Consider the following 15,133-nt stretch of genomic DNA (forward strand, 5'->3'; position numbering starts at 1 on the left):
TAATTGTTGCAAGAGTTGTGACTTTTTTTTATAATTGTGATTTTTTCGAAAGATTGTGACTTTTCTGATAAGGAACAATAAACATCTATTCATACTAGTCTTTGTTGGCTATAAATAGAGGTTTCCCTCATTTTTTTATATATATGAATTTTTGATATTCTACTCTTCTTAATCTTGCTCTTTAAAAAGTCTTGTGTGATTTCTGATGGAAAGAGAAGAAGCAATGGGTGGAGGAGATAGATTGAAGTGCCAGGCGGAGGCCTTTGAGGAGATGATCTCAGAGGTGCCTTTTTGGTACCGTGCCGGAGAATCAAAATTTTCAACATTGAATCGAAGTCCAAAGGTGGAGATTTCAGAAGAACAGCCCCCTGGCTTTAGTGGAATCTTGCTGGTTTGTGTTCTTATTTATTAACTCTTTCAATAAATTGCTGGTTATTGAATAATCAACAACGTACCAGAATATTGCTATCATTACTTTAAATTGAGCAACCAAACCTAGGAAATAATTTCCTGGACTACGACATTCGTTCTTATACAACTGAGTACTGGCTTGGTTGAGACGAATCAGGAGAGATGATGCTTTAATTTTAATGTCCTCCAAAATATGTTTCAGGGCCCTTAATGAACAAGTATAGGTTCCTTTCCCCAAGCCGTTGTTCCTTGCTTTAGTACAAGCTACTATTGCTTTAATACATTCATTTAATGTCTATGAAATCGTCAATATGCTTCCAGATCGGTACAGTATTTAAATTTCTGAGAAGTGCTTCTTTTGGTGTTGATAATACAGGCTTAGAAACGGTTTCCTCTGAAGCAAAATGGAAAGCTATAATTCTAATTGAAGAGGTTGCTGGCAAACCTTCATTAAGCAGTACTAGTGCCCCAGTGAAAAATGTTACGGAGTGGAATTGTGAACTTTGTCAGGTGTGTACTACAAGTCAAGATGGCTTGAATGACCACTTGCAAGGAAAAAAACACAAACGCAAGGTGGCTGCTTTAAGAGAACACAAGGACGACAAAAACTGCAGCATTGGTCTTTTACCAAAGAAACCAAAACTTATGCAACCTATGGAATGTCCTTGCGATGATCTGATATCTGGAAAGAAATTAGAGGAAGAATCGTCAGCTACAAACGATAACGATCCACCATCCTTGTTGACAGATGACAGTGCAAATGACTTAGGAAAGAATGCAGCTGATGAAAAGCAAGACAATAGGGAGTTCACATTTTGGTGTGACATATGCCAAATCGGTACCTTCTCTGAAATAGTGATGGAGTCGCATAAAATCGGAAAAAAACACAAACGCAAAACAAAAACTGCAACATTGGACAAGCAGTGTTAATTACAAATGACGAGCAAAGATTATTTATTTATTGTGTCAAAGATGCAGAGGACTGATTGTGTTGAGTAAAATTGTGTCAACTAACTAGTAGCTGATTTTTGTTGTCAAGTAAATTTGGTCTTACCAGTATTGCCTTTGGATAATCATCAATGTAGTTTGATTTGTCTTTATATCTATTTTGTTGGTCCTGTCTACCAACTAGTACCACATTTTTGTTGTTTAAGGAAATCGGATTTATCAATATTATCTTTTGATACATGTGGTGTGATTTTTCTTGGGTTTTAAAAAGGTGTGAATGGAAAATGAAGAGTGATGACTTTTCTGAAGAGGTGCGAATGTTCTCAAGAGGTGCGACTTTTCTGAAGAGGTGCGACTTTTATGAAGAGTTGTGACTTTTCTAAAGAGGTGCGACTTTTCTGAAGAGGTGCAATTTTTATGAAGAGTTGTGACTTTTCTTAAGATGGGTAACTTTTATGAAAAGTTACGACTTTTCCATAAGATTGTGACTTTTATGAAGGGTTATGACTTTTGACTTTTTCAAGGGGTTGTGACATTTACGATAAGGCACAAAAACGTGTTCACACTACCCTTTGTTATCTATAAATAGAGGGGTTTTCTCTTATTTTTCAACAACGACATTTTTGAACTTCTTCTCTGCACAAATAAATGTGTACTTTGCTCCCGTTGAGTGATTCACTTATACAATTATTATTTTTAACGATACACTGGTGAGTAAAATCGTTTTATCCTGGAAAATATTTTTCAATAACATCGGATACTTGAGGCGAATAATTTCTTTAAGGACACACGTGCATTCAGTATCGGAATCGATTTTCTTCTTTTCTGTTTCAATTTATTGTTACAGAGTCTATTATCAAAGTTTTTTTAGGTGTTTTACTAATACAGATTGGACAACAATTGCATATATATATATATATATATATATATATACTAGAAGGGCATGGCCCGTGCTCACGGGCCCAACATAATTAGTTTGTTCGTTGTAAATAAAATGTTGCTGGAAATTATTCAGTTATAAAAGCACAAATTGCAAGGATTACATTAATTCGGGTTGTGTGTATGTTCTAATATAAGGAATGATCTGAAAAATGTAAAACAAAGTCTCAAGCATTAAAGCAACTCAAACAACTTATACAGGACAAAAAAAAATGCTCAAGAAGTTGTTCGGAACGTTATGATTTTACAATCTATCGTTCAAATTCTAGTGGTGTCCCAACTTCTGGAGTATACAATGTGTCATAAATAACGTAAACTCTTCAACTCTTTGTAAGCATTTTCTTTGCAGTGCCCAGAGAAATGCTATATGTTGTTCCTACAAATTACTGAAAAGGCCACGCACCAGAAATAGTGGGCAAGTTTATGTTAAATGTGTCAACAAAACAGAGAGGAAAAATATTCATGTTAAATAAATATGAAGTAGAAGAAATTAGATTCTAAATGAACAAATGCAAACTTGAAAATGCTCTTCCTTATTCCTGAAGAATGAGTATCAAAGGGATTGATCAAGAAAGATCTTCACAATTTCCGCATATTACAAATTTATATCATAAGATCTAGATAGAAGAAAGTAGTTCTTTTATAATTTAAAGTTTCATTGTACTTGTCATACATGTTCTAACTAATCCAAAAGCACATTTGACTACTGTTAATAGAAAGCAAAAAGATGAATGAGAGTTTATCTTTGAACTTATGTTTATATTGACCAAAATAGGTAAAAATAAAAAAGGAAATAAAATTGGATCAACTCTTTGGCAACTCATATTAGAAAGCAATCTTAAGATATCATGGACATAATTTTTCTTTTGTCCTGCTAAAGATTAGAACTTTAGTTTGTACTTTATTTATAAAACTATAATGAACAGTTGGGCTAATTTTTCTCATTTCATCTAGTTTACTAATCGTCTTGATTACTGGGTACAAAAAAATGAAACATGATCAATAATACATATCATTTTAAGGTCAAGTGAGTAGTAATTTTTTTACATGTAGTTAATGTAGGATCTGAAATATGCCTCAAAATGGCCTGAGCCGAAAGATTTTGCTTTTTTTATGGTAGTTGAGAAATGTAAAAATTCATTAGCTTCTAGCTAATGGCACCTAATGACTTGCTCCAAGTAGAACAACTTACATCAATGATAGAAGGGTGATAAACTTGAAATTGCTCTTATGCATACTCCTTAATTATTTAGTAATTTTCTGAGGTAAATGTCATTTGTATTACTCTTCAATAGCAACCCCTGCATAGTTGGACTCATCTTTCTTCTTCAAATCCTACATACCAAATTTAGGTCCCTGTTATAACTAAGCACTTCAACAAAATGGTAATCAATAAAAGGATTTACAATATGAACTGTAACTTAATAAAGAGACTTAAAAATCAACATTTTTCTTTAATTCATGCATAGAAAAGTTCCTTGCTATAGCAAAAAAAAAAAAATCATTACAAAGAATAATCAAGAGACGACGCTTCAAAATAACTGCACCTTAAATATTAAGATTCATATATGAAAGATCAAAAACACACATCTAATTAAGATACTCCACATCAAATATAGTAGTTGTACACCTCTCTTTTAGTTTGTGAAGACTGAAATAAAGTTCACAGAATTTCAATTATTTCTGACATCAATGAACAATTCTTTACTAAGAAGTTTGAAAACGACTTTCATCAAATATATTAATGTGTGAAGGAAAGAAGACCTCCACACTTGAAATCACATAGTAGATCATACTATAAGAAAACAGAAACACTCAAATGCTATTAGCTTCAAATAACACGATATAACAAATGGGTTAGAGATGTCACACACTTGCATCATTCAGTTACAACAAAAAAAAAATTGATTCTTGCGCCCACCAAGCTTGGCCTGATGAAAAAACTCTGCAGCAATAGGGATATAGATGTATTTTTAACTTCATTCCTTTGAGCTCATCGTCTACTCGTCTTGTTTACACATCATAAATTAAAATGAGAGTTTTCAAAATATACTTACATAAATGCATCTCCACACTTGAGTATTTGAATGCTAATTGGTTTCATGAGAAATGAAATAAACTATTTTGCCTCTTTATTTTCTCATGCTTTTTTTCCTTAAGTACCTCAGTTGAGAAAATGAGACGCATAAGAGAAGCTGTTAATTTTAAAAAGATATAAAGAAAGTTGCATATTAGCTTATCTAATTCCACATTGGAGGTATAATATTTTTACTGGATAGTCATGCAAACATTACAAGGAAAAGACCAGGACACACTTCAAGCTCCTAAGAAGATTTCTTTTCGAGATGTGAATAGGCAAGGACATGTGTGTACCCGTGTTCACGATGCAGTAAAAGTGGTATATTTCATATGAATCTCATATTACATAAAGCACTCAAGAAATTCTAGAATCAGATAGAAAAGAGAGAACTTGAAATGCAGAAATAAATCGACATGACTTCATATGCTTAGATCTAATTGATAAAAATATTGATATACAATGGATGAGATTGCACAATTTATCAGAATGAAAAAGTAATAAAAACGAAGTATTACCTTATACGTCTCTACTTATTTGATCCACACAAGTTAATAGTATATCATGGCGTCCATAATTATTGATCGTGAATGATCAAAATGATTTTTTCTTAGTTTGGTGAATGCTCTTGTTAAATTCTTCATTGCTATTAACTTTTTCATATATCATCTATGTTGCTCGGACTCTTAAAAATGCCAATGGGTACATGTCGGATTCTCCAAAGTAGTGTAATTTCAGAGAATCCGACAACGGTGTGGCATCAAAAGTGAAGAGTCCGCGCAACTAAGATGAGTATATGAATGGAAAAGCTCTCATATCGAATAAAGTTGTTCTATTTTCTCCCACCAAGCATCAGCCGGCAGAAAATACTATTTTCTCAACATGTAAGTGTAGAAACATTGGCGCCAATACTAAGTGCAGAGAGCCTCTTGATGACTACGCAAACTTTCACCTTTTTGGTGAGAGTTCGAATTCCGACTTACCAGTAAACAGAGCATCAACCCTAATCATAAATTGTAACATGCATACTGATAAATCTAACAATTACATCGAGCAAATTTAACAAAATGAAGAAATTGAAGTTAAAAAAAACCCGAAAAGGCAAAAACTCACCTCTCTGTACCATTAAATTCCAGCAAGTTTTCACCTTCAAAGCTGCCATTGTTGTCAATTTCCTTCTGATTTTCCTGTACATGAACTTCTTCCTTCTTCTCCTCTTCACCCTCAACAGACCCATAATTCCAAGATTGCCGTTCATCTCCCTAACCCTCAAACTCCGATTATGTCTTTTCGATTCCTTCAAAGGGTGTTTCCGTCTTTTCTTTTCAAAACCCACCAAGGGTTTCTCCAGCCTCCTGCTGCTCAGCTGCAAATAACATCCCCCACTCACATCACCGCCGCCTGAGCTCGATTTCTGCAAATTAAGAAGGCATAAATCATAATACATATATTGGACCTTAAACTTGGCTTCAAATTTTAACTTTGACCTCCAACTTTCAAAGTGCACAAATAGACACTTTAACTATCCAACCTTTTAATAAATAAACACGCGTGTCTTTTATTAAAAGGTTGGATAGTTAAAGTGCTTGTTTGTGCACTATGAAAGTTGGAGGTCAAAGTTAAAATTTGAAGCCAATTTTAAGGTCAAATATATGTATTATCCCAATTAAGAAAGCGTCCCAATTCATTTTGAAGATGCGGGCACTACGAAAATAAAACAATCATAAAAAAGTTAGATCCAAACCTAAAACTAAGTAATAATACCCTAATTAGCTTGTATTTTCCGTCAAAATCGTCAAACTTCTAGTTCAAACACATGCAAAACTAAAATAGAAAATATATCCAGAGGAACCCAATGAAAAAGCATGAATGAGACAATTCAGATAGAGGAGGCAGACGTATAAAGCAAAATTTGGCAAAAATAGACAAAGTAAAGGCATTAACCATGACTTTTGATGCCTTTTCCCCTACTTCATCGAGTGAACCAAGCTGCTCCAAAGAAGACAGACTTGAGAGGAAATTTTGGTTAAGGTGTAGGAGTTGAGTAATTGTAAGACATCTGTTTCAAAGTACCTACACGTGGCTATAAAGTACAATTGTTAAAGCACTTTGGTACAGGCACCTACAGTTGTATTCCTACAACCTCTCATTTTTTGGCTTATATTTGTTTGGCAAAGAGAAGTGTGCACACGTGTATTCATCAATCAATAAATAAGCCGATATAAAAGTACAATCCACACAACATGATGTACAGTTATATATTGCAGTGATAGTCCCTTTCTTGTTGGCTTATATATAAGAAAGATATAAGAGTGAAGTAATATATATATGATCTTGGTTAGATGTGTCATCTCTCTTAACCCAAGATTTTCATTTATCTATCGCTTCAATTTGATGTTCAAAAAATCTTCAGGTATTTAAATGAACTTTCTTTGTCACGAGACATTCAAGTATATTTTGTGTTGTTTGTTTACGGGTACATGTTATCTAAACACATAATTGATTTTAAGAATTCTCACATTATGAAATTCTTGAGAATGAATTGTAACAAAAGAATCATGGCTAAGCTATATGAGGCAATCATTGTTGGATATTAAAAGGTTTTAAAGAGAAATAAAGTATTTTTCTCAAAAGATATAATTTGAATAGCATATTTTCATATTGAGGGGTGATTATGATTTTTTTAAAGGATTTTAAATTTTTTAAAAGATTGTGATTTTTTCTAATAAGACACAATAAACATTTGTTCTACTATCCTTTATTGGATATAAATAGAAAAGTTTTATCTCAATCTTCATATACAAATTTTTCTGATCTTCTCTATTCTCTTCTTGAACTTTTAAAAGATGTCTATATTACCGTTGAATATGATTTAAATCGGTCGTCTTAAATAATAACATGATTGAAATGGAAGAAGGCTACACTGTATTAATGTCATTTTAATAATGAAACATATATTAATAAATAAGACAACCAGAGATTCTGGCTATAATTAATTTAACCAAAAGAATTAAAAGAATCCATGATGATCATAACCAAAAGCATGGTTATGAGGATAATTTGAAACATCCATAACAGGCTTGAAAAATGATTTATTACTATTCTCAACCATAATCTTGCTTGCATGAGTTATCACATTCTTTTTAAAGTCTTCCAAAGAATTTTTTAATTGCTCAAGCTCATGATAGGCAAGTTCACCTATAGGGGCTTCCCACCAATATTGACTTTCACAATTCTTCCTCATTTGATCAAATGCTTCACTCTTTTTCTCCTCAACTTCAACTTCATCAAGAATTTGAGTGAGTTGCAAGTTGAGATCATAAACATTAACATCATGTTTATTATGAGACTCAAAAAGATGAGGTGGATTATTGAAGATTGGATGAGGATTTCGTGAAAGAAACCTATTGATAACGGACTCAACATTAGTGTCCCCAAATGAGTAAGCTTTTCTCGCATGGGAGAAAACTATTATGGCAATTTCAACCCCACATAGCGTACATAGTTCACTAGCTTTATTGAAAAGTCCTGAACGACGTTTAGAGAATGTGACTTGGAGGTGATTCTTGACTTCTATTTTGGCAATTTTGATCTTCTGCCGACCCATGCTTGGCTTCTTTGCCATGGCTAAAAGTTTATAACAAAAACAATTCTTCTTAGAAAGGAAGTTTGAGTTTGCATTTCAAGTGTACTAAACATGTACTATTTAAAGGTGTTTTGGAATTTACTCTTTACTACTATATTTTTCTTACATAGCTGATCATGATGTGTGTTGATTTGGGAGTTACAATATATTAAAATTTAAATGTCTTAATTAATGTATGGATATAAAGGGAAACTCAATGCACCTTTGGTTGGCATATATTCCATATTTTTTCCTCATAAAAGTCAACAGTACAATTTTTTCTATATATCCCTTAATCAATAGTCAACCCTTTTATAAGTTGGTCCTAACGAAGCTTGTGAGGCTATCTTTTTTCCTTAAAAAGCGCTTATTTTAGAGAATTGAAGTGTTTGACTAATCTTTTAAAATATTTTTGAGTAGTAGCAAGAGTACCATTCACAAGTTGAAAAAGTAGCTTCTCCCTAATAATACTTTTTGAAAATTTGGTCAAGCATAAAATATTGCTCTAATATTAATAAAAATATTTTTTCAAATTGATTATTTGAATATATACAAACTTCTATTCTCTAAAAAAACTTTCAAAGAGTACTTATTACCAACAAAAAAAAACATATTTCAAAATAAAGAAATTTTGATGGTATGATCAAACATGCTATAACCATTAATCATGATAATCAAGAGGGTGAGTAACCTCTTAAAAGTAAATGATTATAAAGTAAGAAATAGTGAAACCGTTTACCACCATAAGATGAATAAATTTATGATTGAATTTTAAGTTTTAATTTTTATACAATTAATGAATTTTAATATATAGAGATAGACCTATATTACTTTATAGGCTTTACATTATAAGTGCATATAACTTAAATTTTATGTCGTTAAATTAGAAATCGATCATTTATTGCATATTAGAGAATTGTAACCTAAAGCCAAACTTGTCAATTCTCTTACAGTAAAATCTCACTAAATTAATTCTCGATTAGTTAATAATCTCTCTAAGATAATAGTTTTCTCCGGTCTCGATTTGGGCCAATGGAAAAAATCACTCATTTTTTATAAGATAATAAGATAATATATTTTCAAAGACCTCTATACAAATATATGGTCCCATTAATATTATAAATTAATAATTCTTTAAAAGTATAAATATATGTAACACAATTTAGTGAAATATGATTCTATCATGTTATGTTTTTTGTTAAAATTTAAATCTAGTTGAAGCTCATCCCTAACTTTTCTTATTGCATCCAAAAAATCCGGTGTTGTCTTTTTGGATTGCACCTTAAATTGTGAAGAGTTCAAGATGCGATAAGTGTTTCCTTACGCGTAACTGGATACAAAGGTATTGTATCATCTTCAACTTTATCATCGACATTATTTTTTTCAATGATATTCATAATTTGTTCTAAGCTTTGGACCTCTAAACATGTAACATTTTCACTCATCACCCCTCACTTCCAACCCGAAAGTTGCGAGTTCGAGTCACCAAGGGAGCAAAAAGGGTGGGAGCTCCTAGGGAGGGTAAAAAAAACATCCAATTTATTGCGGTAACGAGATCATTAACCATGATCTCAAGTTCATGAATGATGTTTTCACAAGTGGGTTCATCCAAATTCATTGAGATTTTATTCCCGAACAAATTTTTCGATGTCTAAATACTCATTAAATTAATATATATTAATTTATCGATTAAATAATACATCTACAAAATAATAATATTTCATTGTCCCACCTATATTTATTTAGAGAGGTTTTACTATAGTTAGATACTAATTATGAGAGGAAAGGACCAAAATGGTCCTTTATCTTTGAATTAAGAATCAAAGTAATCCTTATGTTTTAACATGGAGCACTAATAGTCCTCTGAGTTTCAATAATTAGTACATATTTGGTAAAACTCAGATGACTATTAGTGCTCCATGTTAAAACACAAGGATTACTTTGATTCTTAATTCAAAGTTAAAGGCCGATTTTGATCCTTTCCTCCTAATATTCTATGAACGGAAATCAGAATGCCACGATAAGAAGCTCAACATATTTGGTGATCTAAAGTCAAATTTTGGTGATAGGCAATGTATATCAATGCAAGTTATGCAATAGAAATCAATAGTGTTATCAATACCAAGTACCACGTAACAAGTATATACACATACCTTCTGCCCCCCACATGCTAGGTAGGACCCATGTGGATACCCCTCCTCCTGTTCAGTGGATCACACAGACAGAGGGACAAAAAGTCTGTATATACTACCTAGTCCCGATGCAGGACTCCGTAACCTATCCGGCATAGTATCGGATTTTCTCTATCATGGTACCAGAAATACATATCAACCTCATTAAAATAAAAAAGGTCGGCATCCACATCGATCTATCAAGTATATAGTGAGCACATCCCCAATGCCTCTTTATCTAAAAAAACATATTTCAAAGTGGTAAAGGTGGTACGACTCACATTAAAATTAGTTTACGAGTAAAAGTGCAAAACCATACTATCTCAAAATAATGGTAGTGAGAATCAATGTATTTACGGGAATCATACCACAAAACACGTGAAGGTTAGTATCAATGCAATGCATGTCATCACCATCATCCAAACAATAGCATCTAAAAAACCTAATGTACATAACCAAAATCACCTCACTCCCAGAGCATAAAAATCGAACATGAAATCCAACTGGTCCTCGACCATGGCCCCGGGACATATAATATTCTAATATACTCAACAATTGCAACATAATAGGATCATCACTACTCAGGAAATGAAGGAATTTATGAAGGATCAAACAATCCAAAAAGTAACTCAAGGATCTCAACCTTTACCTGAAAGTACTACTCAAGTGAAAAATAAGCGCAACTAATGCCAACCTACGGCTATAACAAGCAATTAAGATTCCATGTACTAACGGAGGGTACCAAACCGTAGCAATTACTACAAGGAGCAATATAATACTAGAAAATCTCTAAGAACTCATTCTAAGGAACCTAGATCACCAACTATTATAAAGCCTCGAAGAGGATAGAACCACCAAAATAAGCCACAAGTAATGAATTTACATCCTAAGCTAAGGATTTCACAGGATAGAACTCTTTAAGGCTCCAACGAGAATCAAGAAAATAGAAATGAAGTAGTAATCCTAGCCTGTCAAATACTATCCCAACCCACATGTAATATATACTAAGAATTATCTCATAGAGAAAAATCTAAAAGAAGTTCGACTACAGTCTATCTAGAAGTCGAACTATAATCTCAAACTCTCCACAAGCTGCCTGACTCTTCTCCACATCCTTTAGATGTCTTGATATTATCAAAATCATAAACTATGCATCACTACGAGAAGAATAATATCCATATTATTATAACATATTTTGGCCCCAAAATAGGCCCGTGATACCCATTAACGAAATTCAAAAATTGAATCTCTCACTAGCTAGGTGTCTAATAGTTCTAGGAACTTGTGAACCATATTTGAACACAACCGGAGAATAAATAGGGCCCCAAATCAGTCCCTCAATTTAAGGTTCAAGAACACTAATTTAATGAAATTTAACGGAGGAATCGACAGAAAATTAAAAGGATAACGGTAGATTTTCGGCCCTCAACGTATTTCCAAGCAATCCCTAGCTTTGACATTTGACATCCCCAATGAAATCACCCAAGACCGAGCTCTTTAATCCACTTCTATAATTTATGAAGAATTTAGAAGATGATAGAAATATATCCTCAGAGACAACCGCTAAAGTGGTCACATGGCCGCTTAAGCGATCTAGTCAAAGGTGGTCAACTACTGCTAAAGTGGTCTAATAGCCACTAAAACAGTCAGAGGTCGCTAAAGTGGCTATGAAATAGATGTCCAACTAAGAGGTCTGGAGGCTACTAAAGAGGTCGCACCAGCAAGGCCAAAAATCAGGTAAGGCTCTAATGTTGGTTTGTTGCTCAGTATTCATCTGGGACCCCTGGATACATATGAAATATGTTACCCCGTCAAATTCGACGTATGGACTCATAAAATCATAGTATTTGATCAATTCTTGCATAAGAGATCATAGTTCAATAATTTAAATCAATAATCAAGAGAACCCATGACAATTAAAGAAAATCCTAACTCAATTGGGGATTTCTAACTTTGAAAATAGGAGAATTTGGGAACTCCGTGAATGGAAGGAATCCATGGATGAAAACTATCAGACCTTGAAGCCAATATCTTATTTTCAATGGAGGAATTGAGACTTGACTTGAAACCCTAGGTTGAATCCTTATTCTAGAAGCTTTCTAGAGAGAGAAATATTTGAGAGTTATTATTTTTGGTGAATTTGAAGATAATGAAGTGAATGAACTAGTTTGGAGGTTGAAATCACTTATATAGGGGTCTTAGTGATGGATAAAACGACGTGGTATAGGAATAAAATAATTAGAAAAAGACCCAACTACCGACCTACGGACCACTGCTGACGGACCGTGGACTGACCGACGGTTTGTCCTGCACGATCGTCGTCCATGGTTAGAAGCTAGATTTTGGGGGTCTGGACCACAGGCCCTCAACCACGGGACCGTGGACCAACCAACGGTCCGTGGGTCCGGCCGTGGTTATGGACCTCTGAGCCAAATTTGGGGGTGACCAACCACGGACCACACCTACCATATGTGGTCCCATTCACGAGCCATGGTTGGCCGCCGTCAGTTGGCACCTGTAACTTTCAAAAACTTCTATGCTTCCCTCTTCCGGATCTGGGGGGCTACAATATCTCCCCCTTGGGATCATTCGTCCTCGAATGAGATTCAAGCTAGTACGAAAAAGGGTAGGAGAGAAACTAACAACCCAACCATCAATGCAACTTGATCTAAATGTATACAACCAAGGAGAAAATATCGACTCCAAGCTAGGACGTAATCAAAACATCATAAGAGGGATGTAACTAAATTTAACTGCCAATCATGCATGCAATACACATATCCGAGGAGGAAACATCAACTCCAAGCTAACATCCGAGGAGGAAACATCAACTTCAAGCTAAAACATGATCATGTCATCGTATCATGTAGTCTATGTGCAATTTATACTCAAATGCACATAAACATGTAGAAATCAATCAAATTGACTCATTTTCTCAAAACTTAAACTTTTCATGAATCATACATAGTAAGGAAATCATGGAAACATTTAAGGCACGTGACTCCAAAAACAAAGAACAAACCATGAGGAACTCATTACCTCAAGCTAGGGGAGGAGTAAAAGGATATAGATAAGGGTATCAGGTCATCATATCGGCCTCGGACTCCCAAGTAGCACCCTCAACTAACTGATTCCTCTACAATACTTTCACGAAAGCTACTTCTTTATTTCTCAACTTCTTGACTTGCCAGTCTAAAATCTCAACCGGAACTTCTTCATAAGAAAGATTCTCCTTAACTCCCAGACCTTCTAAGGGAATTATAGATGTCGGATCACTAACACATTTCTTCAACATAGAGACATGGAAAACTGAATTCCCCGATGTCAACTCATTTGGCAAATCTAGTTCATAAGCAACCTTACCAACACGTCTCAAAATCTGATATGGGCCTACATAACGAGGACTAAGCTTCCCTTTCTTACCAAACCTCATTACACCCTTCATGGGTGAAATTTTCAAGTAAACCCAATCATGAACATGAAACTCAAGATTTCTTCTTCTTACATCGACATATGACTTTTGCTGACTTTGAGTCGTTTTCAACCTTTCTCTTATAAGTCAAACTTTCTCTATGGCCTCATGTACCAACTCAGAACCTATTCGGGCATCTTCACCCGCCTCAAAGCAACCTATAGAAGATCTACACCTCCTACCATATAATACCTCAAATAGAGCCATATCAATACTCGAGTGATAGCTATTGTTATAAGCAAACTCAATCAATGGCAAGTGGTCATCCCAATTATCCTTAAAATCAATCACACAATCCCTTAACATGTCTTCAAAGTTTGGATAGTACGCTCCGCTTGCCAATCGGTTTGGGGATGATAGGTCGTTCTAAGCTTAACACGAGTACCAAGACCCTTTTGAAAAAACTTCCAAAATTGAGAAGTGAATTGGGTACCACAATGGGAAATAATGGACAAAGGCACTCCGTGCAACTTTGTCATTTCTCTCAAGTACAACTTAGCATAATCCTCCGCCGAATAGGAAACATTGTATCACGTCCCAAACTCAAAAGGAGCAACTGGCTCCTAATGCCAAAACTCAGGCTCGAGCAGACCCTGCTGAACCATTTGCTACTAGCGCATGGCAGCCACACGCAATCAAGAAAACAAACAAGTATATCTCGACTTAAAATTAAGCTTTCGGCTGGCAAGGCCCCTGTCAACAGACCTATAAAAGAAACAGCTACTCCTAAGAATTCATATAAAGAAATATCCAACTAGCACAAAAGTCCTGATTGGGTCATCGAGGCCACCATGATCTCTATACTAAAACTTAAAGCAGGTACATGTTAAGACAATATATCAAGCAACTAACAAGCTTCAGCAAACTAACAAACTAGGTCAGCATGGCCATAACGTAGCTATACACCCCACACACTAGTATGCAAGCCTCTAAGAGTAGTAAATTGGTGGGATAGAGGCCGAGCCTACCCATGAAAATATATACAATAAAAGCTAACAAATTTCCCAACTCTGGCAGCTCCGGAGGAAAGGGGCTAGCCAACCGGATAGAATTCAATCCTGCTGTTGAGAAGGTCTACTGGGTCATATGTCGGGACCTGCAGGCATGAATGCAGTACCCCCCAGGCAATGGGGGCATCAGTATGAAATAATATACCGAGTATGAAAGGAAATAGACTATGAGCAGGTATCCTAATATACTGTAGTAATCCGATAAATAAATCAAGGATAAAATAAGTGTACTGACCTGCTCCTAAATCTAAACTTATCAAAGTAATAAAACAACAACCTTACCAAGCCCCCATAAGCTCGATAGGTATAAACAGCACAAAAGACTACCTACCCAAGTCCCCATAAGCCTAGAAGGTGCCAATCAGTCTATATACCCCTATCGGTAGTCCCCTATCACCGTAGGCAGTCACATAGCCCTCTTAGGTATTATTATAGCCCTATAGGCGGTACATATCTCTCTTAGGAATCAACATAGCTTAT

The 15,133-nt window shown here is 34.7% G+C and overlaps 3 protein-coding genes across 5 annotated transcripts; 1 reads left to right on the forward strand and 2 right to left on the reverse strand.

Annotated features, from left to right (window-relative positions):
- Positions 1-205: 205 nt before the first annotated feature.
- On the forward strand, positions 206-1,341 carry LOC125807252 (uncharacterized). The gene is made up of 2 exons (XM_049486967.1): positions 206-395; positions 788-1,341. The coding sequence occupies exons 1-2, from the start codon at positions 206-208 to the stop codon at positions 1,339-1,341; spliced, it is 744 nt and encodes a 247-aa protein (XP_049342924.1).
- A 1,103-nt stretch (positions 1,342-2,444) lies between these two features.
- LOC125807229 (uncharacterized) lies at positions 2,445-6,480 on the reverse strand. 3 transcript variants are annotated; one of them, XR_007441655.1, is made up of 4 exons: positions 6,320-6,480; positions 5,489-5,789; positions 3,491-3,633; positions 2,445-2,684 (listed from the first exon to the last, which is right to left on the reverse strand). XR_007441655.1 is itself a non-coding variant. In XM_049486950.1 (3 exons), the coding sequence occupies exons 1-3, from the start codon at positions 6,320-6,322 to the stop codon at positions 3,614-3,616; spliced, it is 324 nt and encodes a 107-aa protein (XP_049342907.1). In that variant the 5' UTR covers positions 6,323-6,480; the 3' UTR covers positions 3,457-3,613. The 3 variants fall into 3 exon arrangements, 1 of the variants encoding a protein (XP_049342907.1); XR_007441656.1 differs by lacking the exon at positions 6,320-6,480 and adding an exon at positions 6,120-6,297; XM_049486950.1 differs by lacking the exon at positions 2,445-2,684 and having other exon boundaries at positions 3,457-3,633.
- A 905-nt stretch (positions 6,481-7,385) lies between these two features.
- On the reverse strand, positions 7,386-8,000 carry LOC125807253 (agamous-like MADS-box protein AGL62). The gene has a single exon (XM_049486968.1). The coding sequence runs from the start codon at positions 7,998-8,000 to the stop codon at positions 7,386-7,388; it is 615 nt and encodes a 204-aa protein (XP_049342925.1).
- Between the last annotated feature and the right edge of the window lie 7,133 nt (positions 8,001-15,133).

The sequence above is a fragment of the Solanum verrucosum genome, unplaced genomic scaffold (genome assembly GCF_900185275.1).
Source record: "Solanum verrucosum unplaced genomic scaffold, falcon-dt-bn FXZP01000153.1, whole genome shotgun sequence".
NCBI lineage: Eukaryota > Viridiplantae > Streptophyta > Magnoliopsida > Solanales > Solanaceae > Solanum > Solanum verrucosum.